This window comes from Equus przewalskii, chromosome 3 (genome assembly GCF_037783145.1).
Source record: "Equus przewalskii isolate Varuska chromosome 3, EquPr2, whole genome shotgun sequence".
Lineage (NCBI taxonomy): Eukaryota > Metazoa > Chordata > Mammalia > Perissodactyla > Equidae > Equus > Equus przewalskii.
Window position 1 is genome coordinate 117499951 of NC_091833.1, and position 24657 is coordinate 117524607.

The following is a 24657-nucleotide window of genomic DNA, read 5'->3' on the forward strand; positions in this document are numbered from 1 at the left end:
TTCCTCAACCTGCCATTCTTTCTACTGCTCCTGTGCCCCAGAAGCAAGGATGTCACAAAAAAGCAAAGAGTAAAAAAAAAAAAATCCAGTGGAACAGCTCAATGTCCACGCCGTCTTGGCCAGGAAGGTGTAGAGACACTTGGAGGCAGAGGGTTTGCTTGTTCCTGCATTTGCCACGGCAGGTACAACAGCACCAAACAACCTGCTCCAGGAGTGGGAAGGGGCTCATAGCCCAGGCTCTCGAGGACAACTCTGTCTCCGCGTCCTTCTCCAAGTTCCACCTTTTCCCTCTTCCAAGGACAGAGGGGACACACCTTCATATGTCGAGAACCTTATAAAATAACAAAAAACCTCTTTGTGCCACACAGCAGCAGCCCCACTGTTACGGACTGAATTGTGTGCCCCCCAAATCCCCATGTTGAAGCCCTAACCCCCAACGTGATTGTGTTTGGAGACGCAGCCTTTAAAGAGGTAATTAAGGTTAGATAAGGTCATAAGGGTGGGCCCTAATCTCATAGGACTGGTGTCCTTATAAGAAGAGAGAGAGACACGAGAGAGGTGTGTGTACAGAGCAAAGGCCACCTGAGGACACAGTGAGAAGGTGGTCATTTGCAAGCCAAGGAGAGAGGCCTCAGGAGACACAAGCCCTGCTGGCACCTTGAACTTAACCTCCAGAACTCTGAGAAAATAAATGCCTGTTGTTTAAGCCCCCCAGTCTATGGCATTTTGTTATGGCAGCCCTAGCTAAGACACTTTTCTGCGACTGGGAATTTTACTTTGTGAAATATTACCTTGTGGACCCATGGGAGGGAGAAGGGCTGGAGAGGGCACGACAGCAGGTATGTGCACATGTCGGGGTGGTTGCTGGCATAGGCTGCACCAGTGGCAACCTCATGGGCCACTGTTCCACAGATGGGCTTGGCCCTCAGCCCCTCTATAGCCTCTTTCTTGGCATAGCTGCCTCCAGAGGTGATCACAGCAAGGGCTGAAGTCCCAGCATCCAGACAGAAGGGGAAGGAGTCCAGGAAAGGGCCACAGGCCCCAAAGAGAGCTGAAGGAAGAGGCCCAGGGAGGGAGAACTTTAGAGAAACACAGATTTGATAGTTTTCCATCAGAAGAGGAATCAGAATTGAGGAAGCAGCCCATCCCCAGTCTCTGCGTTCACTGGCTACACCTCTCCCTCCTTCCATTCCCCATCCCTTATTTTTTCTCCAAGAACCTGCTCACCTCCACTGGAAACCCCATGGCCCCCCGCTGTTCTTAGAATGAGACCCAACCTCTCTGCAGGGCCTGGAGGGCTCCTGATTTGGCTCCTCCCCCTCCCTGCCACCCTACTGCACTCCAGTTCGGCCGGGGAACTCTCCCCAGGCCTGTGTGCACACTTCCGCCTGCTTGGGACCCACTTACGCAATCCTGTGCCCGGCTCCTTCTCATCCTTTAGGTTGCAGCTGAAATTCCTCTCCTCTCTAGTCACCCTCCTGTTTCTCTTTCTTAGCCCTTTATTTGTTTCCTTATATATTCTTTCCCCCTTCCTTTCCTGTACAAAGTGTCTTTTTTTGAAAGAGGGTCTGTCTCCACTATTAGAATGTTTGCCCATGAATGTCAGTGCCTGACTTAGCACCTGGATTTTAGCAGAAGGAACGAACATGTTGGGTTCTGCCTATGTTAACTTATTGCATCCTCACCACATCTGTAAGGCAGATGTTGTTGGAGGCCTCCATCCCTTATCTATAATTCTAAAATCCAAAAAGCTCAGAAACCCAAAATGTTTTTCTTAAAATTGGTGCAAAATCTGACTTGAACACCTGTCAAGATTTTCCTGGTCTTTGTCTCATTTAGTTTGAATGGTCATCTTTTCTTTGCAGAAATTTTAAGGCATCTGGTTTTGGGGTGCTATCCCATGCCCCAGTGGGAGCACTGAGAAGTAAACTATTTGTTAGTTTTCTATTGCTGTGTCACAAACTACTGCAAATGTTAGCAGCTTAAAACAATAAACAATTATTATTTCATATAGCTTCTGTGAGTCAGGAATTCAGAAGCAGCTTAGCTGGCTGGTTCTGGCTTAGGATGTCCCATGAGGTCACAGTTAACACTGGCTGGGGCTGCCTCATCTGTAGGTCTGACTGGGGCTGTAGGACGCGGTTCCAAGGTAGCTCACATGCTATAGTAGGCAAATTGATCCTGGCTGTAGGCATGAAGCTTCAGTTCCTTGCCACACGGACCTCTCCACAGGGCTACCTGAGAGTCCTCATAATATGACAAGCGGCTTCCCCCAGAGCGAGTGATCCAAGAGAGGGCAAGGCAGTAGCCACAATGTCTTTTGTGACCTAGCTGCAGAAATCACACTCCATCTGCATTTGTGTGATCTGCATTTCTGCAATATCCTCCTTCTTACATAGGTCAGCCCTATTCAATGTGTCAGAGGGTGAAATCACAAGATCATGAATACCAGGAGGTGGGATCCTTTCTGGAGGCTGACTACTCCAATTATATTTACCTTTCTAAAATCCAAAGATTCTGATTTCCAAAATATATGTGACCCCAGAGGGTTGGATGAGAGACTGTGATGCCCATTTTGCAGTTGAGAACCAGGTTCCAGGGCTCTTGAGTGACCTGCCCCAGGTTACACATATGACAATAGGAATTAAGATTCACCCCACCTCGCATAGCCCTGGGGCCAGTACTATTTCGTTTTCTCCTCCACTGCCTCAGCCAATCAGAATGTGTCACTCATAAGCGCAGCCACGTGGACTGCGGGCTTGCCCGCCAGGCGCTGTGCCCTCCATCCTCCAGTCCCCACAACACCCCTACCAGGTAGGGACGGCAGTGGTTTTGACCTTCCCTCCGTGGAGGAGGAAGTGTGAGCTGGCTTTGTCTGATTCTACAAGCTTGTGAGTGTTTTCCCTGGGCTCAGCCCAAGCTCGGCTGTTACAGAAAGGGGGAAAAACGCGATCCTGCTGTCAGGGGACCGGGCGGAGGAGGGGAGCACACACGCAGGGCCCCGCGGATTCTGAGGGAGGGAACCTTTGAAAGACCGCTCGGATGCTTGAGCATAATTGTGGCGGAAACTCAGACTTTGAAAAAGAAAATAGCCGTGGAGCGACAGAAAAACGCTCGGAGTTGGTCTAGGAAGTTGAGGGCAGGAAACGGATGGAGAAGTGAGGGTGGGAAAGGGCCAGCTCTCTCTTGCCGCCCGTTCTAAGAGCAGCTCCTGCGACCTTAGAGAGGGGCATGCGGGAGTCTGGCGCCCTGGTGGGCGGGGCTCCTCCCTGGGCTCAGCTCGTGGGACGTCGCCCCTTTCCGGTTGCTCCGGCTGGCCCACCGGCCTGCAGCCCGGGGATTCGGACGCTCGCGGTGGTCTCGGACTCCTTTCCGACCCGAGGGGGGCGGCGTTCCGCGGGCCCGGGCAAGCTGGGCGGGGCCCGACTCCGGGCGGGGGGCGTGGCCTGGGCCTCCGCGGGGCGGGGCCTGGCTCTCGGCGGCGGGCGGGGCACGCCGGGAAAAGTTCCGGGAAGGTAGGCCGCCCGCCCAGACCGGGCGCGGAAGTTGCCGGCGTCCGCGTGCCCTCCCGTCCAGGCCCGCAGCCATGTCGTCGGGGGACGCGGGGTCGGCCGGGCGGGACGGGGCCCCGCGCGCGGCTGCCGCGCTCTGCGGCCTGTACCACGAGGCCGGGCAGCGGCTGAGGCGCCTGCAGGACCAGCTGGCCGCCCGAGACGCCCTCATAGCGCGCCTCCGCGCCCGCCTGGCCGCGCTCGAGGGGGACGCGGCGCCGTCGCTCGTGGACGCGCTGCTGGAGCAGGTGGCGCGCTTCCGGGAGCAGCTCCGGCAGCAGGAGGGCGGCGCCGCCGAGGCCGCGCTGCGCCAGGTGCGGGGGCCCGAGAGGGCGGGGGCCGCGGGGAGCGTGCGCGCGTGCTGGGTGTGAGAGGTGTGTGCCCGGGTTGGCGCAGAGGGGCCTGTGTGCGTGTTGAGGGGTGTGTGTGGCCGTGTTGAGGCTGAGGGGTTTGTGCCCACTTCGGGTGCGGAGGGATGTGCGTGTTGGGTTGTGAGTGGCTCCTCCAGTGCTGATTCTGAGGGCTGTGTGCCCGTGTGGCTTCTGACAAGTTCGGGTCTGAGGATTGTGTGTTCGTGCTGGGTTCTGAGGGGTGTGGGTTCCTGTTGGTTCTCAGGGGTGTGTCCGTCCGTGTCGGCTCTGAGGGCTGTGCTCTCGTGTGTGGTCTAAGGGGTGTGTGTGTGCCTGTGGTGTTTCTGAGAGTTGTGTGTCCTTGATAGTTCTCAGGAGTATACGTGCCCATTTTGGCTTCTGAGGAGTGTGTGCCCCCATGGTAGAAGGGTTTGTGTCTGTTGATTCTGAGGGGTGTGTGCCCATTTTGTGTTCTGAGGGGTTGGTGTTTAGCTCTGAGAGGTCTGCTCCCGTGTTGGGCTTGAGGGGAGTGTGCAGCTGTGGTGGGTTCTGAGGGGTGTGTGTGCCCTTGTTGGGTCTAAGGGTTGTGTGTCTGTGTTGGTTTTGAGGGGTATGTGTTTGGGTTGGGTCTGAGGGGGTGTGTGCTCATAATGGGTTCTCAGGGGTGTGTGTGTGGGTTGTACTCTGAGAGGTCTGCTCCTGTGTTGGGTCTGAGGGCTGTGTGTGCACATGTTGGCTTCTGAAGGTTCTGCTCCCACGTGGGTCTGAGGGGAGTGTGTGCCTGTGTTGGGTTCTGAGGAATGGCTCTGTCTGTGTTGGTACTGAGAGATGTGTGTTCATGTAGGATCTGAAGGTTGTGTGTCTGTGTTGGGTTCTGAGGGATGTGTGTGCCCATGTTGGGTTCTGAGAGGAGTGTGTGCCCGTGTTGTGCCTATGGGTTGTGTATTCATGTTGGTTCAGAGGGGTGTTTCTGTTTGTGTTATGTCTGAGGGGTGTGTTCCCATGTTGGGTCTGGGGATTATATGACTGTGTTGGTTATGAGGGGTGGGTGTGGGTGTGTGTTAGGTTCTGAGTGTGTGCTTCCATTTTGGGTCTGAGGGTTATGTGTCTATGTTGATTCTGAGGGATGTATGTGACCGTGTTCTGAGGAGTGTGCGCTCCCATGTTGGGTTCTGAGGATTGTGTGGCCCGTTTTGGGTCTAAGAGATATATGTCTGTGGTGGTTCTGAGAGCTTTGTCTGTCTGTGCTGGGTCTGAGGAGTGTGTGTTCTAGTGTTGGGTACTGAGTGGTGTGTGTGACTGTTGATTCTGAGGTGTGTGTTTGTGTTGTTCTGAGTTGTATGTGCTCGTGTTTTGAGGTGTGTGCTCTAATGTTGGATGTGGGTGTGTGTACATGTTGGCTTCTGAGTGGTCTGCTCCCGTTTTGGGATTGAGGGAGTGTGTGGCTGTGGTGAGTTCTGAAGGATGTGTGCCCTTGTTGAGTCTGAGGATTGTGTGTCTCTGTTGGTTCTGAGGGGTGTGTGTTCTGCTTGGGTCTGAGGTGTGTGCGTGTGTTGGCTTTTTTGGACAGTGTTCCCATGTTGGGTGTGAGGGGTGTGTGTGCTTGTGTTGGGTCTGAGGCTTGTGTGTGTGTGATGGTTCTGAGGAGTGTGTGTGCTTCTATTGGGTGTTGGCTTTTGAGGGCAGTGCTCCCATATTGGGTTTTGGGGTGTGTGAGAGCCTGTTTTGGATTTTATGGCGTGTATGCACCTGTGTTAGGTGTAATGGTTGTGTGTTCAAGTTATTCTGAGGGTTGTGAGTCCACATTGGGTTTTTAGGGGTGTGTGTTTGGGTTATGTTCTGTGGGGTCTACTCTCAAGTTGGGTTTGAGGGGAAATGTGTGCCTGTGTTGGGTTCTGAGGGGTGTCTGTGATGATTCTGAGGGCTGTGTCTGTCCACGTAGATTCTGAGGGCTGTGTGTTCATCTTGGGTCTGAGGGTTGTGTCAACATTATGGGTTCTCAGGGGTGTGTGCCCCATGTTGGGTTCTGATGAGTGTGTGTGCCCGTGTTGGGTGTGAGGCTTGTTTGTCATTGTTGGTTCTGAGGGGTATGTCTCTCTATATTGGTTCTGAAGGCTTTGTGTGTGTCTGTGTTGGTTCTGAGAGATTTGTGTGTGTGTTGGTTCTGAGAGATTTGTGTGTATGTAGGTTCTGAGGGTTGTGCTCCCATTTGGGTCCGAGGGTGGTTTTCCTGTTGGTTCTAAGGGGTGTTTTGCCATGCTGGGTTCTGGTTGTGCGTTTGCCTGTTTTGTGTTCAAAGTGGTGTGTGTGCTTATGTTAGGTCTAAGGATTTTGTCCGTGTTGGTTCTGAGGGGTGTGTGTTTGGGTTGGGTTCTGAGATGTCTGTTCCCCTGATGGATCTGGGGGCTGAATCTGCACATTTGAATTCTCAGGGGTGTTTGTGCCTGTGTTGGGTCTCAGGATGTGTTCTTGTATGGGTTCTAAAGAGTATGTATGTGCGTTGGGTCCTGTGGAGTCTGTCTGGTGTTGAGTTTGAGAGGAGATTGTGCCCGTGTTGAGGTATGTGTGCCGTGTTCACTTCTTAGGGGTGTGTAAGTTGGGTGTCTCAGGTTGTGTGTCCATATTGGTTTTGAGGACTGTGGGTTGGGTTCTGGAGGGTGTGTATGCCCGTTTTTGATTCTAAGGGGTTGTGCGCCTGTGTTAAGTCTGAGGGTTGTGTGTTTCTGTTGGCCTGAGGGGTGTGTGTCTATGTTGGGACTGAGGAGCGTATGCTCGTTTTTGGTTCTGAAGAGGTGTGTGTGTTATGTTGGGTCTGCTCCCATGTTGGGTCTGAGGGCTGTGTCTGCCTGTGTTCAGTCCTGAAGGGTGTTTGTGCCTGTGTGGGTTCTAAGGGGTGTGTGTGTGTCCCTGTTGGGTTTGAGGAGTTTGTGTACTCCTGTTGGATTCTGAAGGGTGCATATGCCTGTCCTGGGTTTGAGGGTTTTGTGTCACTGTTGGTTTTGAGGGGTGTATGCTTGTGTTGGTTCTGTTGATTGTGTGTCCACGTTGGGATCTTAGGAGTGTGCGCCTGTGTTGGTTCTGAGGGGTGTGTGTCCATGTTTGTTTGAGGGCTTGTGCCTGTGTTGGGTTCCCAGAGTTATGTGTCCATGTTGGTTCTGAGGGGAGTGTGTCCTGTTGGTTTGAGGTGTGGATCCTTGTTGGGTTCTGAGGAGTGTGTGCCCATTTTGGGCATGATGGGTGTGTGCTCATATTGGGTTCTGAGGGTTGTGTTTGCGCTTGTTGGGTTTGAGTGATGTGTCCTTGTGGTTGGTCTGAGGGGTGTGTGTGCCCATATTGGTTCTGAGGTGTGTGTGCCCCTGTGTAGAGTCTGGGGGTGTGCCTGCTCCTGTGGTGAGTTCTCTAGGGTTGAGGGGTGTGTGCCAGTGTGTCTGAGGGGTATGCGTGCGTGTGTTGGTTCTGAGGGTTATGCATCCATGATGGGGTGAGGGGTATGTACCCAGGCTGGTTCTGAGGGGTGTGTGCCTGTGTTGGTTCTGAGGGTTTGGTGTCTGAGTAGGTACTGAGAGGTGTGTGTGTGTGTGTTGGCTTCTGAGGGGTGTGCTCCCATTTTGGTTGTGAGGGGTGTGTGTGCCCGTTTTGGGTCTGAGGGTCGTGTGCCCACGTTGGTACTGCGGGGTTGAGTTTGTGTTGGTTCTGAGTGTTGTGTCTGACGCTGTGTTGGGTCTGAGTCTTGTGTGCCCATTTTGGTTTCTGAGGGGTATGTGTGTAGTTTGGGTTCTGAAGGATGTCTTTGTGTTTTAGGTTTTGAGCTGTCTGCTCTTGTGTTGGTTTGAGGTACATGTGTGTAAGTTTTGGGTTCTGAAGGGTGTATGTGCCTGTCTAGGGTCTAAGGGTTGTGTGTCTGTGTTTGTTCTGAGGGGTATGTGTCCGTGTTGGTCTGAGGGATGTACTCCAATATGGTTCTGAGGGGTGTGTGTGGTGCTGGTTTCTGAAGGGTATATGCCTCTTTGTTGGGTTTGAGGAGCGTGTGTGTGTGTGCACGCTCGCCCATTTTGAGTTCTGAGGGGTATGTGTGCCTGTTTGGACTCTGGGGATGTGTGCCTGTTTTGGGTTCTGAGGGGTGTGTGTTTGTTGGTTCTGAAGTTTGTCTGTGATGGTTTTGAGGGTTTTATGTGTCTGTTTTGGGTCTGAGGACTATACGTGCCTCTTTTGGGTCCTGAGGGGTGTTTATCAGTGTTAGGTTCTGAGGGCTGTGTACGCCCGTGTTGGATTCTGAGACGTCTGTTTGTGTGTTGTGTGTTTCCCTGTTGGATTCTGATGGATGTGTGTGTGTGTCAGTGTCTAATCTGACGGTTGTCTGTGTTGGGTTCAGAGGGATCTGCTCCCATGTTGGGTCTGAGGGGTGTGTGTGCCCCTATGGGTTCTAAGGGGTTTGTGTGCCTGTGTTGGGTTTGAGCGGTATTTGTCTGTGTTGGGTTGTGGGGTGTGTGCCTGTGTGGTATATCAGGTATGTGTGTGCTTGTGTTTGGTTCTGAGTGGTGTGTTTGCCCGTATTGGGTTTGAAGGTTTTGTATTGGAGTGGTTCTGAGGGGAGTGTGTCTGTGTTGGGTCTTAGGTGTGTGTGACCATTTTGGGTTCTGAGGGGTTTGTTTGCCCAACTTGGGTCTCTGGTTTGTGCCCGTTTGGGGTTCTAAGGGATGTGTGTGTGTGTTCAATGCTGAGGGGTCCGCTTCCGTGTTAGATTTTGAAGAGTGTGAGTGCCCGTGTTGGGTTCTCAGGGATGTGTGTACCTGTTGGGTTCTGAGGGTTGTCTGTGTCTTTCTTGGGTTCTGAGGGGTGTGTGTGCACATGGAAGACTCTGTGTTTGCTTGTGTTCATGTTGGGTTCTGCGTTGTTTGCACAGACATTGGGTTCTGGGATATGTGTGTGTGTAGTACATGAGTATAGGCTCCTGGTGTGTGTATGTGTTCTCGTTGGGTTCTCAAGTGTGTTTGTTTCGTGCTGGGTTCTGGGCCATGTGAACCCCTGTTGTGTTCTGGGGTCCCTTTCAGCCCCAGTCGTGAATGTATCTTTCAGTAGAAACACCTCTGCTCTGCTGGGAGTGATGACAATGCAGTGCCTACCAGAATATCTGGTAACAGACCTGAATCCTTGTTTTCCCTCCTTCTCGTCCTTGTCACTGATGTTATGTCAGTCTGTATGAGATACCGTAAACATTCAGACCAGGAGCAAGAGTAACAGTACTTTTCTTTTTTTTAAAAGACATCATTTTATTTTATTTTTGGTGAGGAAGATTGGCCCTGAGCTAACATCTGTTGCCAATCTTCCTCTTTTTGCTTGGGCCAGATTGTTGCTGAGCTAACATCTGTGGCAATCTTCCTCTATTTTGTATGTGGGATGCCACCACAACATGGCTTGATGAGCAGTGTGTACGTCCGTGCCTGGGATCCAAACCTGCGAACCCTGGGCTGCGCATGCGGAGCACGCAAACTTGACCACTATGCCACCAGGCCGGCCCCACAGTGTTTTTCTATAACAGCTATTTGGAAGCTCCTCAAACATCTGGGTGAACTCTCGTGTTTGCTATCTCGCTAGGCTCATAGCTATTGTTTAGGTTTTCCCAGGAAAGAAACTAGGCTTGCAAAGGGAGTAGCCTGCAAAAGAGGGTTTTCGCTTCCAGGCTTGGCCCCACAGACAGATTTTAGAGTGAAAAACAGACGTGCCTTTTTTTCTAATTATGAAAGTAATTTTGAATATCTGAAAAATAGAGGAAAGAATAAAGAATAAAATGATCTTTGTAATTCCACAGCTCGGGGATAGCCAGTGTTAATCTTTTGGCATGCTTCCCTCCTGTCTTTCCTTTACACGTAGAGTATGTATACACTTGGCATGGTAGAGTTCATGCTGTCTGTACAGTTCTACTTAATATCATGTTGCCAGTATTTTCTCATCCACGTCATTTTAAAATGCCTCTAGAAGCCAGTTGTCTCCCTCACTCTAGCTCGCTCCCTCTTCCTGGGGAAGGTGGATCGTAGCTCATCAGGGCAGAAGGAAAATTTAGAAGTTGCCTGATCTGTGTCACTGGTCTTAGTATTGTGGACACCGGGAGCTGTAGACAAGTGCAGAGTGGAGACCAGAGCAGGACTCTACTTGCAGTCTGGTGGCCATTGGTGTTCAGCCCACATGTGTCCCTGGCATCCCATGGCCCCACAGCCTGTAACCAGGACCCAGACAGAACCAGGTCTGTACTCCTGGTATTACTGGTCCTTTCATTCCTGACATGGAGATTTTGTTTTAGGATTTTTAATTATTTAAGGTGCAGTTTAAGGATCTGGTATCTTATACAGTTACATATTTTTTGCTTACCCCTATATCTTTCTGGGGTTGGTCAGAGAAGCTGAGGATAGTTCTTCCTGAGCTAACATCTGTTGCCAAACTTTCTCTTTTCGTTTGAGGAAGATTTGCCCTGAGCTAACATCTGTGCCAGTCTTCCTCTGGTTTGTATGTGGGTCGCCACCACTGAGTGGTGTGGGTCTGCACCTGGGAATGGAATGTGGCTTCTGAAGCACAGCATGCCGAACTTAACCACTAGGCCATGGGGTCAGCCCCTGGTATTTGTCTTTTTTGTGACTGGCTTATCTACTTAGCATAATGTCCTCAAGGTTCGTCCGTGTTGTGGCATGTGTCAGAATTTCCGTCCTTTTTAAGGCGGGATAATACTCCATTGTATGAGTACATTCTGCTTATCCATTAATCTGTTGATGGACACTTGGGTTGCTTCCACATTTCCGCTATTGTGAATAACACTGCTGCTGTGAACATGGGTGTACAAATATCTTTTTGAGACTCTGCTTCCAATTCTTTTGATCTTTACCTACAAGTGGAATTGCTGGATCATTTGGTAATTCTGTTTTTAATTTTCTGAGGAACCTCCATACTGTTTTCCACAGTGGCTGCACCATTTTACATTCCCTTTGACAGTGCACTAGGGTTCCAGTTTCTCCACATCCTCACCAACACTTATTTTCTGTTTTTTTGATAGTAGCCGTCCTAATGGGTGTATGGTGATTTAATATAAAATGATTGTAGTTTTAATTTACAGTTCCCTAATGATTAGTGATGTTGAGCATTGTTTCATGTGCTTATTGGCCATTTGTATACCTTCTTTGAAGAAATGTCAAGTCCTTTGCCCATTTTTGAATTGGGTTGTTTTGTTGTTGAGTTTTAGGAGTGTTCTGTATATTCTGGATATTAATCCCTTATCAGATATATGATTTGCAAATATTTTATCCCATCTGTGGGTTGCCTTTTTACTCTGTGGATAGTGTCTTTTGATGTGCAAAATTTTAAAATGAAGTCCAGTTTGTCTGTTTTTTCTTTTGTTGCCTGTGCCTTAGGTGTCATATCCAAGAAATGATTGCCAAATCCAATGTTATGAAGCTTTTGCCCTATGTTTCGTCTAAAAATTTTATAGTTTTAGGTCTTACATTTAAGTCTTTGATACATTTTGAGTTAACTTTTGTGTATGGTGTTAGATAAGGGACCAATTTTATTTTTTTGCATGTGGATATCCAGTTTTCTTAGCACCATTTGTTGAAAAGACTGTCCTTTCACCATTGAATGGTCTTGGCACCCTTGTCAAAAACCATTTGACCATATATGCAAGAGTTTATTTCTGGGCTCTATTTTGTTCCACTGGTCTGTATGTCTGTCTTTATGCCAGTACTACACTGTTTTGATTACTATAGCTTTGTAGAAAGTTTTGAAATCAGGAAGCATGAGTCCTCCAGCTTTGTTCTTTTTTCTTTTTTTCCTTCTAAGATTATTTTGACTCTTTGGGGTCCCTTGAGATTCCATACGAATTTTAGGATGAGTTTTTGCAAAAAGAAGCATTGGGATTTTTAAAGGGATTGTATTAAATCTGTAGATCACTTTAAGTAGTATTGACATCTTGGCAATATTGTCGTCCAATCTGTGAATATGGGATGCGTTTTCAGTTATGTATTCTTTAATTTCTTTCAGTAATGTTTTGTAGTTTTCATTGTACAAGTCTTTCACCTCCTTGAGTAAATTAATTCCTAAGTGTTTTATTCTTTTTGATGCTATTGTAAATGGAATTGTTTTCATAATTTCCTTTTCAGATTCTTCATTGTTAGTGTCTAGAAATAGAACTGTTTTTTGTGTGTTGACTTTGTATCATACTACTTTGCTGAATTCATTTATTCTAACAGGTTTTTTTGTGTGTGGAATCTTTAGAGTTTTCTAGATATAAGATCATATCATCTGCAAACATATGATTTTACTTCCTTTCATATTTGTATGACTTTTCTTCCTTTCTTTCTTCTTTTTATTTTGTGCCTAATTGCTCTGGCTAGAAATTCCAGTACTATGTTGAATAAAAGTAAAGTGGGCACCCTTGCCTTGCCTGATCTTAGAGGAAAAGATTTCAGTCTTTCACCACTGAGTATGATGTTTGCTGTGGGTTTTTCATATGTGGCTTTTATTATGTGGAGGTAGTTTCCTTCTATCCCTAATTTGTTGAGTGTTTTTATTATGAAAGAGTGTTGAATTTTGTCAAATGCTTTTTCTTCATCAATTGATATGATCATGTAGTTTTTTCACCCCTTAATTCTGTTACTTACTTTCTTTTTGTTTTTTGTGAGGAAGATTGTCCCTGAGCTAACATCTGTTGCCAATCTTCCTCTTTTTGCTTGAGGAAGATTGTTGCTGAGCTTACATCTGTGCCAGTGTTCCTCCACTTTATGTGGGATGCCTCCTTAGTGTGGCTTGACGAGTGGTCTTAGTTCTGCATCTGGGATTCGAACCCACAAACCCTGGGCTGCCAAAGTGGAGCACATGAACCTAAGCACTGTGCCACCTCCTACCCCCTTAATTCTGTTAACGTGGCCCATGACATTGATCAATTTTTTTTTCTTTTTTTTTTGATGAACTATGTGAACTTAACCATAGCAGGGTAATGTATTACCTAAATCTGTGTGTAACAAATCTGGTGAAAAATTGTCTGATTGGAAAAGTTTAATGAAGTCACTTTTCTGGGGCTGGCCCTGTGGCCTAGTGGTTAGGTTCAGCACACTCCACTTAGGCAGTGTGGGTTTGGCACCCAGGTGTGGACCTACACCACTCATTGGCTGCCATCCTGTGGTGGTGACCCACATACAAAATAAGGACGATTGGCACAGATGTTAGCTCAGGGCAAATCTTCCTCGAGCAAAGAGGAAGTTTGGCAACAGATGTTAGCTCAGGGAGAATCTTCCTCAGCAAAGAAAAAAATAATACCATTTTTCATCTCAAGGGATTGATGCTGGGTCATAGAAAACAAACATCAAACACATGTACAATCATGCATCGCTTAATGATGAGAATATGTTCTGAGAAATGTATCTTTAGGTGATTTCATAATTGTGCGAACATCATGGAGTATACTCACACAAACCTAGATGGGATAGCCTACTACACACCTAGGCTATATGGTACTAATCGTATGAGACCACTGTCGTATATGTGGTCCGTCACTGACTATTTTGGCACACGACTCTATTGTGCTTCATGCCCCCCAAAAGGCTTCATTCTCATGCCGTTATTGTTTACAGATATGTATCAACAATTATCTGATTGTCTTCAGATACTATAAATGAGACCCTGATGATAAAGTTAGGTATGTCAAGAATATGATCAATTTGCAACATGTAGAAAGTAGAACTAAAGTGCAAATGGAAATAATTCAGGGCCTATCAACACATAACTAAAAGGATCAGTAATTGCCCAGTCAGTTTGCCAAAACTGGTCTCTGAACTTTTCACACTGCTGCCCAGAAGATGAATATGCTGCACCTCTTATTCATTTAAAAAGCCAGGAATAACCTTAATCGTGCATTTAGTATCACTTTTTCATTATCTTTAAGAAGAAACTATGATGAAGCTTGCTAAAGTTTCCTTGTGAGAAGCTGACAAGGGATTGAAGAAGTGCTCTGGGCTACAGCACTTCTTCGTTATTGGGCACCAAGGATAAGCCAGTGTTGGATTGAATGTTGAAAAACTGTGCACTTAAATCTAGTTCTGCCACTTTCTAGCTAGGTTACTTTGGGCAAGTCATTTAATGTTCTAGTTTTCTCATCAGTAAATCTTGAAATAATAATACTTAGCTCTTAGGACTATTTATTCAACGTGTCTATTGACTGAATTCAATCCTGAACAAATACATATTTGCTCAATGCCTGCTGTATGCCAAATGTTTTGACAGGCCCTGGAAATGGAGAAAGGAGCAAGAAAGGCAGATTCCTATCTTTATGAAGCTTTTATCCTAGTTGAGAAAATAGACAGAGTAGAAATAATCAATTGCCTTTGTGGAAAATATTATATAGAGCAAATGTATAGCATATTATGGGTTTTTTTAATTGAGGTAACTGGTTTAATTATATAAATTTCAGGTGATTCTATAAAATCGTTATATTTTGATTTCTGTGTAGCCTATGTCATGTTCACCACCCAAAGACTCATTACCATCTGTTACCATGCGCACGTGTCCCATCACCTAACTCTCCTCCCTCCCCCCTTCCCCTCTGGTAACCACCAATCTAATCTCTGTATGTACGTGTTTGTTTGTCGTTTTTATCTTCCACTTATGATTGAAATGATACAGTATTTGAGTTTCTCCATCTGACTTAATTTGCTTAGCATAATGCCCTCAGGGTCTGTCCGTGTTGTTGCAAATGACAAGATTTCATCTTTTTCTTATGGCTGAGTAGTATTGTGTGTATATACACCACATCTTTATCCATCCACTCACTGACGGGCATTTAGGTTGTTTCCATGTCTTTGCTACTGTGAATAATGCTGCAGTGAACTATAGGGGTGCATATATTTTCTGCATTTGTTTTTTTGTGTTCTTTAGATAAATACCCGGAAGTGGAATAGCTGGATCACATGGTAGTTTTATTCTTAATTTATTGAGGAATCTCCATACTGTTTTCTATAGTGGCTGCACCAGTATACATTCCCTCCAGCAGTGTGTGAGGGTTCCTTTTTTTCCCACATCCTCTCCAACACTTGTTATTTCTTGTCTTGGTAATTATAGCCATTCTTAGGGGCGTGAGGTGATATCTCATTGTAGTTTTGATTTGCATTTCCCTAACAATTAGTGATGTTGAACATCTTTCACGTGCCTGTTGGCCATCTGTATATCTTTGAAAAAATGTCTGTTCAGATCCTTTGCCCATTTTTTAATTGGATTGTTTGTTTTATGTTGTTCAGTTGTATGAACATATTATGAGTTTTATGTTGTGAGGAACATATTTAACATATATAATATACATAGCATAATCTCTTGCATATAGTTGACCCTCAGAATATGTGAATGTCATCTACCATTCCCACTCAGGTGTTTATTTATTGAGCTTGCATTTATTGAGCATCTTCTATATGGGAGTGGAATGTGTGTGAGCAGGCATCATGGGTTATGTTTTTCCATTTGTCCCAATATGACTATAGTACATTTATTTCACAAGGTTGTGTACAGTATTAGGGTTGTTCCAGGCTCTGTAGCAGCATTAATCCAGTATAATTGGAGTGAAGAGTGTATAGAGAATAACACAGGAAGTGGCTGTAAAATTAAATTTGGGGCAAATTGTGATGGCTTTTACTATTTTATAAAATTGTTAATTGCACATTCTGTTAAGCACCAGGCTAATGGAATGCACAGGTGATCAAGATCCAATTCTTTCCCTTCAAATTATGGAGTCACACATGCACATAAATGATCACTCTGAAGCAAGTTGAGAATTGGATGGAGGGATGTGTAGTGGGGAAGTGCTAAATGTAGAGTAAATGTAGAGCTAAGTCAACTTAAGTTTCCAAACCAGAACACTGTTAACTGTCGGCTGCGTTTTTTTCTTTAGGTATAATTGACGTATAATATTATATTAGTTTCAGGTGTACAACATAGTGATTCAATATTTGTATATATTGTGAAGTGATCAGCACAATAAGTCTAGTTAACATCCATTGGTCAATTTTTGTATGTTTAACCATCCTTCCATTCTAGGAAAAAAATTCCTCTTGGTCATGGTGTATACTCCTTCTAATATGCTGCTGAATTTTGTTTCCTATGATTTTTTTGAGAATTTTTGCATCAGTGTTCATAAGGGATATTGGTCTGTAATTTTCTTCTAGTGTCTTTGTCTGACTTTGGTATCAGGCCTCATAAAATGAGTCAGGAAATGTTCCTTCCTCATCACTTTTTTGGAAAAGCTTGAGAAGAACTGGTGTTAATTCTTTAAATGTTTGGTAGAATTCACCTGTGAAGCCATCAATTCCAGGGCTTTTCTTTGTTGGAAGAATCTTAAGTACTGATTCAATCTCCTCACTTGTTAGAGTTCCATCCAGTTTTTCTATTTCTCCGTGACTTAGACTTGGTAGGTTTTGTGTGTCTAGGAATTCGTCCGTTTCCTCTAGGTTATCCAGTGTGCTGGTGTACACTTGTTCATAGTACTCTCTTATAATCCTTTTCATTTCTGTAGACTCAGTAGTAATATTCCCACTTTCATTTCTGATTTTAGTAATTTGAATCTTCGGTCTTTTTTCTTAGTTTAGCTAAAAGTTGTTGATATTTTTGAAGAACCCACTTTTGGTTTCATTGATTTTCTCTATTGTTTTTCTATTCTCTATTGCATTTATCTCTGCTCTGATCTTCTATTATTTCCTTCCTTTTGCTAGCTTTGGGTTTAGTTTCTTCTTTTTTTAGTTCCTTAAATTGTAAAGTTAGGTTGTTGATTGGAGATCTTTCTCGTTTTTAAATGTAAGTGTTCATGGCTATAGATTTTCCCCTTACACTACTTTTAGTATTTCACATAACACTGTTATATTTCACAACATGTTTCGGTATGTTGTGGTTTTATTTTCATTTGTCTCTAAGTATTTTCTAATTTCCTTGTGATTTCTTCTTTGATCCATTGGTTTAAGAGTGTGTTGTTTAATTTCCACAATTTTGTGACTTTTCTAGTTTTTACTTCTGTTATTGATTTCTAACTTCATCCTGTTGTGGTTGGAGAAGATACTTTGTATGATAACTATCTTTGAATATCTATCGAGACTTAATATGTGGCCTAACATATGGTCTATCCTGGAAAATGTCCTGTGTGCACTTGAGAAGAATATGTATGCTGTTGTTGGGTGGATTGTTTTGTATGTGTCTGTCAGATCTGGGTGTTTTTTTGTGTTAAGTCTTCTCTTTCCTTACTTCTCTTTAGTCTGGTTGTTCTGTTCATTATTGACAGTGGAGTATTGAGGTCTCCAACTACTATTGTAGAGCTGTCTATTTCTCCCTTCAATTCTGTCAGTTTTTTTTTTTCTTTCCTGAGGAAGAGTCACCCTGAGCTAATGTCTGTGCAGTCTTCCTCTGTTTTGTATGTGGGTTGCTGCTCCAGCATGGCTGCCACCTAGTGGTGTAGGTCCATGCCCAGGAATGGAACATGGGCTGCCGAAGTGGAGTGCGCTGAACTGAACCAGCAGGCCATGGGACTGGCCCCCAATTCTGTCAGTTTCTGTTTCATGTATTTTGCTGGTCTGTTATTAGGTACATAAGTGTTTATGATTGTTGTATCTTGCTTTACTAAACCTTTTATTAATGTATAAAATCCTTCCTTGTCTCTTGTAAACTTTTTTTAATTAAAGTCTATTAGTCTAGCCATCCTTGCTCTCTTTGGTTACTGTTGGCATGGAATATGTTTTTCCATCTTTTTCCTTTCAATCTGTCTATATCTTTGGATCTAAAGTGAGTCTCTTGTAGACAGCATATAGTTGAATCATGTGTTTTTTTCCATTTTGCCAATCTCTGTCTTTCAATCGGAGATTTTGATCCATTTATGTTTAAAGTAATTTCTAATAAGGATGTACTACTGTTATTTTGCTATTTGTTTTTCATATTGTTACAGCTTTTTTGTTCTTCATTTCCTGCCTTACTGACTTCTTTTGTGTTTATTTGATTTTTTTGTAGTGAAATGTTTCTCATTTCGTTTTGTGTATATTCTCTAGCTGTTTTTTTTGTGGGTTTACTATGGGAATTACATTTAACATTCTCAAGTTATAGCACTCTAATTTGAACTTATACCAGCTTAACTTCAATAACATACAAAAACTCTGCCTGTATACAGCTCTGTCCCACCCCTTTTGGTTGTTGATGTCACAAAATTACATCTTTACACATTGTGTGCCCCAAACATAAACTAATCTTTTAAATGCATTAATCTTTTTTTTTTTAATGATTTTATTTTTTCCTTTTTCTCCCCAAAGGCCCCTGGTACATAGTTGTATATTCTTCGTTGTGGGTCCTTCTAGTTGTGGCATGTGGGACGCTGCTTCAGCGTGGTTTGATGAGCAGTACCATGTCCGCGCCCAGGATTCGAACCAACGAAACACTGGGCTGCCTGCAGCGGGGTGTGCAAACTTAACCACTCGGCCACGGGGCCAGCCCCCAATGCATTAATTTTTTAAATTATGAAAGAAACATGTGGAGTTACAAACTAAAGTTAGAGTAATACTAACTTTTAGACTAACAATTTTTAGAAAAGATATTAGTCTCTTAAATCATGTGGAAAGCAAAATACAGAATTACAAACTGTTCTTGCAATAATACTAGCTTTTATAATTGCCCATGAATTTACCTTTATTGAGATTTTTCTTTCTTTAATCTGCTTTGAGTTACTGTCTACTGTCCTTTCATTTCACCCTGCAGGACTCCCTTGAACATTTTTTGTAAGATAGGTCTAGTGGTAACAAACTCCCTCAGCTTTTGTTTATCTGGGGATATCTTAATTTCTCCCTCATTTGAAGGATATTTATGCCAGATATAGGATTCTTGGTTGGCAGGTTTTTCTTTTACCACTTTGAATATGACCCACTACCTTCTGGCCTCCAAAGTGTCTGATGAGAAATCTGCTGTAATCTTATTGAGGTTCCCTTGTGACAACTTGCTTCTCTCTTGCTGCTTTCAAGTGTCTGTCTTTATCTTTGGCTTTCGAAAGTTTGATTATAATGTGTCTTGGTGTTAGTCGTTTTGAGTTTATTTTGCTTGGTGTTTGTTGAGCAACTTGGACGTTTATATTCATGTCTTGCATCAAATTTGGGAAGTTTTCAGCTATTTTTTCTTTTTTTTTTTTTAAAGATTTTTTTTTTCTTTTTTTCTCCCCCAAACCCCCTGGTACATAGTTGTATATTCTTAGTTGTGGGTCCTTCTAGTTGTGGCATGTGGGATGCCACCTCAGCGTGGTTTGATGAGCAGTGCCATGTCCGTGCCCAGGATTCGAACTGACAAAACACTGCACCACCTGCAGCAGAGCGTGTGAACTTAACCACTCGGCCATGTGGCCGGCCCCTCAGCCATTATTTCTTCAGACTTTCTTTCTGCTCCTTTCTCTCTTCTCCTTCTGGGACTTCTACAGTGTATATGTTGGTCTGCTTGATAGTGTCCCACAGGTGCCTTAGGCTATATTCACTCTTCTTCAATCGTTTTTCTTTTTGTTCCTCAGCCTTGATAATTTCATTGTCCTGTCTTCAAGTTTGTTGATTTGTAGGCCTGTTCAAATCTGCCTTTGAATCTCTCTAGCGAAATTTTCATTTCAGTTATTGTACTTTTGAGCTCCAAAATTTCTTTTTGGCTTCCGTTTAGGTTTTCTGTCTCTTTATTCATATCTCTGTTATGTTCATACTGCTTTCTTGACTTTCTTCACATCTTTTTTTAGTTTTTTGAGCACCTTTGAGACAGTTGTTTTAAAGTCTTTGTCTGAAAGATCTGTCATCAGGTCTTTTTCAGGGACAGCTGCTGTGGATTTATTTTTTTCTTTTGAATGTGCCGTATTTTCCTGTGTCTTTGTATGTCTTGTGACTTTTTTGTTAAAAACTGGACATTTGGATCTAATAATGTGATATCTCTGAAAATCAAATTCTTCCCCTTCCCTGGGGCTTGCTGTTTTGTTGTTGTTATTGTTTTTATTTTTCTTTGTTGTAGGCTGTCTCTGTGCCAAGGATCAGCCTGAGGCATAAATTAAGGTTTTCTGAGGTCTTTTCTGAGCCTGCACTTTTCCCTGGGCATGTGTGGTCACTTTCTAATTTTCCTCTCATATGCAGTTGCTTTAGAATATGCTAGTCTTTAATGTGCAACTCCAAAAGGGGAAAAAGAGAAAAATGCAAAGGGGGAAAAAGGACACTGGCCCTTTAAATCCCCTGGAAGTCACTTCAACTTGAAAGGGAGAGTCTTGACACAGCAGGGAGACATGCACCCGCACTGGCTGCCTTCTTCTTTGTCTGCACTGCTGTTATTAGAAACAGCAGTCAGTGATCAGAGCATAGATCCCCAATATTTGGAGGACAGTGTCTTTTTTGCCCATGCTGCCTCTTGGAAGCTGTGTGCAAGCTGCTCCAGAAATACATGCATGGCTGCCTGCCACATGGCTGGGGGTGGGGGATGGGTAGCTGCTATTGAGTTAAGAGCTGAAATTGGCCAAAATTAACCTCAATTTACTGTCCAAGTTCTTCTCTGAAAGTTGCAAGCCTTCAACAGACTCCAGAGCTCCCATATAGTTACATTAGACAGATTCTGCCAGTGCATCTGTTTTCTAGGTTGGGGCACTGATGCCTCTTGCTTCCTACTCTGCCATCTTCCCATAATCCTCCAGGCAGTGTTAGTTTTTGTCCTTATCTCTTTGCCTTGCTCCCCCAGTGTGCTCTTCCAGTGGGAAGGAAGGGTGTTGCTCTCTCGTCTCTACTTCCCCAGGGTGCATCCTAAGTATTTGGCATTTGTGGTGAAGGCTCAATGAACTGGTCTTTCTTAAAATTCCTGTTTGTTCCTGTCCTCTCTGTAGTGGACCTTAATCCTTGGGGGAACCCAGGAGAAGAGGCTTGTGAACCAATCAAAGTTAGGGCCTGGAATCTTAAGTGAAATCTGATGTAGCCAAATAGCCTGCTGTTTAATAGTCCAACAGATAAGGTAAGAACCTGGGAGTCATTCATTATTTATCTTTAGGGGACTGTTTGCTGTACAGCAACTTGAGATCTGCAGAGGTTCACTTGTCCATTCAGAGAAGTCAGTGTTTAGAGTATGAAGCCAGCCAAGGTTTGGGTGATTCTGGTGGTGATGTTCTTCTGTGGCATGGTTCCTGTTCCCTTTGGCGTTTCTCTTATTGTCCCATCCAGTAGGGATGAATTTGATCTTCTGGGTACTTGTGTTTCCAGGATTTTAATAGGATTCAGTCTCCACTACAAAGATGATGCAGAGGAACATCTGACAGCATCTAGTTCCTTAATTCGAGTTCTCTCTGGGTCTTTTGGAGCATCTCTAGAACACAGGAAGGGTCTCCTGAAGTTAGGCCTATATTGCATAGGCAAGTAACCAGATACTTAACAAGAAGCATTTCCAGAGAAACAGAAAGAAAACAAGGTTAATGGTTGGAGCAAATTCAAAACCAATTCCAGAGCCCAGGGCACAGCCAGTGAAGAAGATTTCTAGATGTCAGGGTTGAAGTATTACCGGCAGTTTGAAATTTCTCTGATGATGTCATCGGGTGCTCAGGTAAACTTTCTGAGTGGCTTATACAGCAACAGGCATGAAGATTGTCTAAACATGGGCTATCTTGGTGTTCTCTCTTAAATTTACATCAAGTTGTCCAGCTTCAGTTTGCAGATGGAAAACAGATATTGCAAACACAGTGAACAGAACCAGAATCCAATATCCACAAATGTGTATTATAGTTTCTATTGAAACATGATTTTTCTCTCTGAAATCACCCTCATTTTTCAAAGATACCCAAATTAAGACTCATTGGTTCATAAATAAGTCTAGTTTCAATAAACTTGGCCCAATCATTTACATAAGTACAGAAAGAACATAAATTGATCACATAGGCTCCTTTAAATCTGCTTTGCTGGAACTTTTCACAGGGAATCTCAGATTGAACTTTAAAGGTCTCTCAAGGCCAGGAAAGCCAAGCCAAGGACTTGTCATCAGAGTCTTCCTGCAATGCCTACAGATTTGGGTGAATTCCTCTCTTTTTGAGGTCTCCAAAATGTCCTGAGATTCTTGCACCTGCCAGGGAAGTGACCTTCTTTACTTACCTGGTAAGGTTGCTGGTAACCCTGTCAGCAAGGTACCAGGACAATATTTCCAAGTGGATCTATTTGTTCCATACAGTCAATCCTTGTCCCTTAAAATTGTTTGGTTATATGTGAGTTTATGCATGTTTTTCTCAAATAAGACATTTCAGTCAAAGCGTGGGTAATATAACCAGTGTTTCCAGTTGTGTCCTGCTATAAGGAGAACAGATTCTTGTTGAATTTATGCAAATAACTATATTGCCATGGAAATAAGAATATTCGCTCATCAAGAGTTTTCAAATTCTGGAGGGATCAGAAAGGGAGAAAAAGATAAATGCTTCAATTCTGCTTACAAATTGCCATAAGTCATTGTTCCTTAAGAGAAAAGAGAAAAACATTTTCTTAAATCTAAAAAAACAAAACATTAAAAAATCAGTATTTCAAAGAAAAAGTCATAAAAATTATAAACATCCTCATCAATTTAATCAGTCTCATTTAATTAATTCTTGATCTTGATCTTCTGTTGGCAGTTTTATGAGGCCATCAGTTTCTCCGATAGAGTTCTGTAATTTCTTATCCAGCTCAGTTTTATAGTCTGAAAGTTCATCAGAAACTTGCATTCTAGAGTGTCAGAGTCCTTTTTCCGAATCTCTCTAAAGATGAAAAACATCAGAGTAAAACAACTGTGTGCAAATAACAAGACATTCAAAAATGGCGATTGACAAAGACATGGGACCATTTCTGTGACATCTAGCACTTTGAGATAATGACCAGAATTATGATTGATAACCAAGACAGATCAGGATTTTAGGAATATTATATAATTTTTAAAGCACTTATATCAATAATATTTACCCACATAATATAACCTAGGAAGATTTATCATCATTTATTTGACAATACTTCCCACGTAATTTAACACACCAAATAAGTCTAGTTAGTTTAATATCTCTTTTTATAGAAAGAATAAATTCTTTGAGAAGTCCCAGGGCCCACTGGGAATTCTCAAAGTTCCTTTTCAAGTCAAAAGAAAGACTTTACCTAGGATTTGAACCTTGAGAGAATTTGTAAAAAATATCAAAAGAATTTAAAACACTTGGTCAAATAGGAAACAATGCTTGGTTATCTGTTCAATCAAGGTTACAAAAGACGATGTCAAAGGCAAACAGAGTTTAAATAGTTAAAAAAAAACCAAACCTTAATAGAGAGATCTCAGTCTATTTGAACATAGGAAATTATTTTAACAAAGCATAGACTATCTATGCTCTAGGTAGATTTACTCAAAGAAAAGAAAAACCCTCTATAATCTCTTTATTAAGAGCAGACCAAAAGTTCAAAAAGATCATCCTTTCAAGAGAGAGAAAGACAAATTCTAATTTTTCTCCAGCTTACCCTTGATACTGAAATGCATTTGTTTAATTGAATTCATTTAAATCTCAGCCAACTTGACCATACACAAAACTCCTCAGGGTTTCACTTCCACAAACTTTCTGTCACTTACTTTTTACATTCAAAATTTGTCCCATGTTTTCTTTCTTTTTTCTTTCCTAGTAGTTTAGGACAAATTTATCTTTCTTAATGAAGCTAACAAGAATATTTCTGTTCCTTTTTACCATCTTTATTGAGAACATAAATTTTATTCTCCTTGTATACAGAAATATGTACTTTCTCATAGAAAATTCCCCAGCATACACAAAACATGTTTATCAATAAACCTAAGCATCTTTCAGTTTCTCTGAGATAAGAAACCAAAGGCAGACAGATCTATGCTTAGGAATCAATTTCTAATATTTTATCTTATGTAGAAATGACCTAGATACTCAATAAATTTCTATCACTAATTTAGCAAAACTTTAAAGTTTCAAGTTGCCAAAATAGATTTTGGAAGCTGCTTTTCAAGTATACAGACCATAAAACATAATTATTCCACTCCAAAACTCTTACCCATTTTCATATATCTAAATCATTTGTTTCAGGGGCTGGCCCCATGGGTGAGTGGTTAATTTTGCGCACTCTGCTTCAGTGGCCCAGGGTTTTCCTGGTTCGGATCCTGGGCAGGGACGTGGCAGTGCTCATCAAGCCATGCTAAGGTGGCGTCCCACATAGCACAACCAGAAGGACCTACAACTAGAATGTACAACTACATACTGAGGGGCTTTGGGGAGAAGAAGAAGGAAAAAAAAGGAAGATTGGCAACAGATGTTAGTTCAGGTGCCAATCTTTAAAAAAAAAGAAAAACACCATGATTTTGCCTTCTGTTTTTTTTTTTTTTTTTTAACTTTCATAGGTTCATAACTGAAAGCATTCCAATTTTGCAATACGTAACCTAGAGAGTTGCCTTTGGGAACTAAATCTGAGTTTCCCATTATGGCACCATCATATACACACGTAAATGCGTGCACTTATATGTATAAAAACAAATGGGGCTGAAGAGTTCCTCTGTGAGTGAAGAATCTCTAGTCCTTTGAACAAATTGCCTCCCCCACTGAACAAACTCCAGTAACCTGGAACAAAACCCCTGAAACAGAGGCAAACAAATGAAAGGAAAAATAAGATTTCAGTCAGTTAAGGAGGAAACTCAACAAAAGGATGTCCATTGTAAACCAAACAAATGGAGCCCAGAGGGCTGCCAGGTACCCATTATTTCTGGCTGGT

At 43.4% G+C, this 24657-nt stretch overlaps 1 protein-coding gene across 1 annotated transcript in view; it reads left to right on the top strand.

Moving 5' to 3' along the window:
• The first annotated feature begins 3439 nt into the window (after nt 1-3439).
• Nucleotides 3440-24657, top strand: part of TNIP2 (TNFAIP3 interacting protein 2) — a 32643-nt gene continuing 11425 nt past the window's right edge. Inside the window, exon 1 of the mRNA XM_070615204.1 lies at nt 3440-3865. Within this exon, the coding sequence (XP_070471305.1) occupies nt 3587-3865 (279 nt within the window). The 5' untranslated portion in view covers nt 3440-3586. The remainder of the gene's footprint in view (nt 3866-24657) is intronic.